At 39.0% G+C, this 4,044-nt stretch overlaps 1 protein-coding gene across 1 annotated transcript in view; it reads left to right on the forward strand.

The window, feature by feature from the left end:
- Positions 1 to 88: 88 nt before the first annotated feature.
- The window catches only part of LOC107571181 (ADAMTS-like protein 3), a gene marked incomplete at its 3' end in the record, with an annotated part of 172,920 nt that continues 168,964 nt past the window's right edge, over positions 89 to 4,044 (forward strand). Inside the window, exons 1-2 of the mRNA XM_016257474.1 lie at positions 89 to 294; positions 806 to 928. Coding sequence (XP_016112960.1) covers positions 860 to 928 — 69 coding nt within the window. The remainder of the gene's footprint in view (positions 295 to 805; positions 929 to 4,044) is intronic.

Below are 4,044 nucleotides of genomic sequence, written 5' to 3' on the forward strand. Positions count from 1 at the left end.
GGGGGTGATCAAGTCGCGTCGCGTCCGGTGTGGGACGCCTAGCGGACTATCAGCTCAGCACACTAACTTCTGTCAGCTCAGTGTTCAGTACGCAGCCCTGCGCTGAGGATATCGCAGAAACTCGCAGTCATTCGCGCTGCATTCAGCCTTTCTATCATCCGACTGACCGCTGCGTGACGGACGCACGCCATTCAAATCAACATCACCGAGGCTCGCGCGGTGGTTATTGATTACTGGTGCGGCGCCGCGTTTAATGGATTAAAATGTGAATCTATGAGTTACTTTGCAGCAAAGGTAAGAGCTGATCGTATAAATGCACGTCTTTGCGTACCTTTGCACTGGATAAGACGAGTAATAACAGCAGATCTATCGGTTTTTAATTTCAGATGTTTTATAATACGAGTCATTTATAAAGCAACTTTGATTTGTCTGACATAACCTGTATGTGCATTTGGTCAGTTGCTCTATGTCTTTGCAGCATCTCATAATGCACTAATCTGATCAAATAAAAGCAGTGTCATGTGAATATTGGTATATATATGACATGCACTGCTGCACAGAAACGATTCACAGAAACCTATTACACTGCATTCCTACTGCTGTTGCATTATGCATGGGGAGTACCTGAGAAAGAGGCTTTTTTTCACTGCCAGAAACCTCATACCAGACTAGATAGTGTAATTAAGTCAATCAGGAGCACACTTTCAATTTAAAACCAACAGTCTCATCAGAGGTAAAAAATTGAGCATCATTGCCACAGCAGCAGCAGCTCTTGTTGAACACATCTCTGTCTGTCTCTCCTCAGGCTGATATCTGACTGACATCATTCACCAGGCAGCTCTGGAACAGGATTTTAAAGATGGACTTCTGGGTTTTGCCAGTATGTCGGATCAGTTTGATGTTGACACTGATGTCATCCACTGGTCGGGTATGATAAATGTCAAACATTGTTTTCGTGAAGTTAGTTATCGCTCACCTGAATGCAATCAATCAGATCAGATTCTCTACACTGTAATTTTTTTGGCTACTGGCTGCTGTACTTTTAGTCATTTTTGCAGTATTGGCTCTACAATTACATTTTCGTATATAGTTCATATTTACACAAACTGCACTGTGATATCATAATGAGCAGGCCGGGTTATTTCTGTGATGTTGCAGCATTGTTTAGCTGACAATATTTTGAAACTCATTTGCTAACATATTGCCACATAAACTGTAGAGCACATTGCAAGTTGTAATCAGACTTCAACCATTACACTTTTTTGCATTTTTTTTATACTTGCTAATCATCATGATGGTGACATCACACGAGAGTTTATGGGTTTTTCACTATGGCCATTTGAGCCTTTTTCGAATTCCACAGTGCAGTGTGATCTGATCATTTGTAAAGTAATTTGTTGTCCTCTGACAGAAAATTATGTTGATTTTACAGTAAAAGTTAGAATTTTGTGTTTTATTGTAAGAAATCACTGTGAAAGAACTGGCAATAGAGTAGAGTGCATGACAATTTGAAGAAGTGCACAGAGAACAGCCTTCAGAATAACCTAGATATTTTCTTAAAATAGTACATGAAATGTATTACTTATGCTTTTGATATTTATTTTGTATAACTGGTGTGTAATTATAATTGTGCACCCATGCATTACAAATAACACCATCAAGTCATTTTTTATTCATATGACTTTTTTAAAAATAGTAATTGTTTAAAAACAAAAATTGCCCCCTCAAAATATTTGGTAAACATCTAAAAACAATTTTTAATTAATATCTAATACATAATACATTTTTGTATTTTGTTTTAGTCAGTTTTAGTGATTTAGAGTTAGTTTAGTGAATTTTAGTGACCAGTGCAGACTGATGAATCATTTCGTATTTGACCATTTTGAGATTAATATTTAATCTTAAATTAATATTTAATTTAATTTAAATAATATTTAGTGAATTGACTAAATTTAGCAGTTGTATACATTTTTAGATTTTTTACTTTTAGACATTCAAAGTTTGGGGTTGCACCAAAGCTGCATTTTGATCAAAAATACTAATGTTGTAAAATATTGCGATTTATAACAGTTTTTAAAATACTTGTAAAATGAAATGTATTCCTTTGATGGTAAAGCTGAATTTTCAGCATCATTACGCCAGTCTTCAGAAATCATTTTAATATGATTTGCTGATTGAGAAATATTTCTTATTATTATCAATGTTGAAAATAGTTGTGCTGCTTAATATTTGTGTGAAAACTGTGATTTTCTGTAATTTAAATTAAAGTGCTTGTAACATATCAGCCATCAGCTGGGGGTGGCTTTGGATATCACATCTGCATCAGCCATTAAAACCTTGTATAGGCTGACCACTAGTTTTATTGTTTGTACTTTTTATTAAGTGAACACTGTTTTGCAAAGCAGATCAATTTGTCGCAGATCACACACACACACACAGCGCAACAGTCAAGCCCAAATCAGCTCTCTCCTCTAACCTCTCAAGTTGGCTCATAGTCATGCGCTCCATCACAGGTCCGGAGGGAACCGTTAAAAGTTGCCTTCTTTTTTTGTAAGAAACAGGTTATATATAGAGGGCTGGTGTGGATGTTAATGGAAGAGCTGGCATGGATGTAGACGCCAGCCTAATCATGTACAATAGGACCACTCGATAACAGCAATTTACACCACAGCGCTGCCACCTAAAGTGGCCAAATCTCTTTGTCCTGCACGTGAATAACACATGAATAACAACAGCTGAAACCCAAGTCCTGTCTTTGTGGGATTCCGAACGAAATGCCAGTGGAAAGACGGAGAAGAGAGCAGGTAGCAGGTAGTGGCATTAGTGCAGCAGTGCACTCTGGGACAGAGTTACAGCCGGCCACGTCGAGTGCCTTTTCCATGCACGCACCATTTGGCTAGTGTCATTCATTCCCTAGTTTGTATGCGAGCTGACGGACAGCAGCAGCGCTCTCTTTTATGCCGGTTTAAACCACGTCAGAATTTATCATTTCCATTTCGCTGACTGAAGCAGGTGACTGTGGCCATCCATCTTGGACAGAACAGGTTTCTGCTGGAGTCTAAATTGAAATTTGATGTGCATTTATCCAGAGTCTCCATTAAAGCTCTTTGCAGTAATCTTTCAGAATAATATTTGTTCTATGGGCTAAACACTTCGGCTTGATTTATGCGCACGTGGGAGCCGCCGCTGGGACTCCTTAAGAAGCTGTGAGTTTCAGCACTGAAAGCGAAGTGGAGTCTAACAGGTGTTTTCACTACTCTTTTCCCACATCTCCTATTTTCCTGCTTTTCCTATTAGAGAGCGGCTCTGCTCTTTCACCTCCCTCTGGCAGCGCGCTCCTCCTGCTAGACGCGCTCTCGCACACATACACATCTTTCTCATGAAAGGACTTTGCAGGGTCAGATTGTGTTAGATGTGGGATTCGGTGGGTAGACGTATTTAATTTTGCCTTTTGTTCAGCCTGATAAAATGATACAATTCACAAGGTCTCGGCTAAATCGGAGTGTGAAGTTCTGTCAGTGTTTTATATCTGTGTCTAGTATTAGGCCAGAAACATATTTTAGAAAATACATATTTTAAAAATGTTTTTGTCTCTCTTTCCGTCCATCATCTATCTATCTATCTATCTATCTATCTATCTATCTATCTATCTGTCTGTCTGTCTGTCTGTCTATCTATCTGTCTACTCTATCTGTCTGTCTGTCTACTCTGTCTGTCTATCTGTCTGTCTGTCTGTCTACTCTGTCTGTCTGTCTGTCTATCTGTCTGTCTGTCTGTCTGTCTGTCTATCTATCTATCTGTCTGTCTGTCTGTCTACTCTATCTGTCTGTCTATCTATCTGTCTACTCTATCTGTCTGTCTATCTGTCTGTCTGTCTGTCTACTCTATCTGTCTGTCTGCTCTATCTGTCTGTCTATCTGTCTGTCTACTCTATCTGTCTGTCTGTCAGTCTGTCTACTCTATCTGTCTGTCTACTCTATCTGTCTGTCTGTCTGTCTACTCTATCTGTCTGTCTGTCTGTCTACTCTATCTGTCTGTCTATCT

The sequence above is a fragment of the Sinocyclocheilus grahami genome, unplaced genomic scaffold (assembly GCF_001515645.1).
Source record: "Sinocyclocheilus grahami isolate Dianchi unplaced genomic scaffold, SAMN03320097.WGS_v1.1 scaffold1559.1, whole genome shotgun sequence".
Classification (NCBI taxonomy): Eukaryota; Metazoa; Chordata; class Actinopteri; order Cypriniformes; family Cyprinidae; genus Sinocyclocheilus; species Sinocyclocheilus grahami.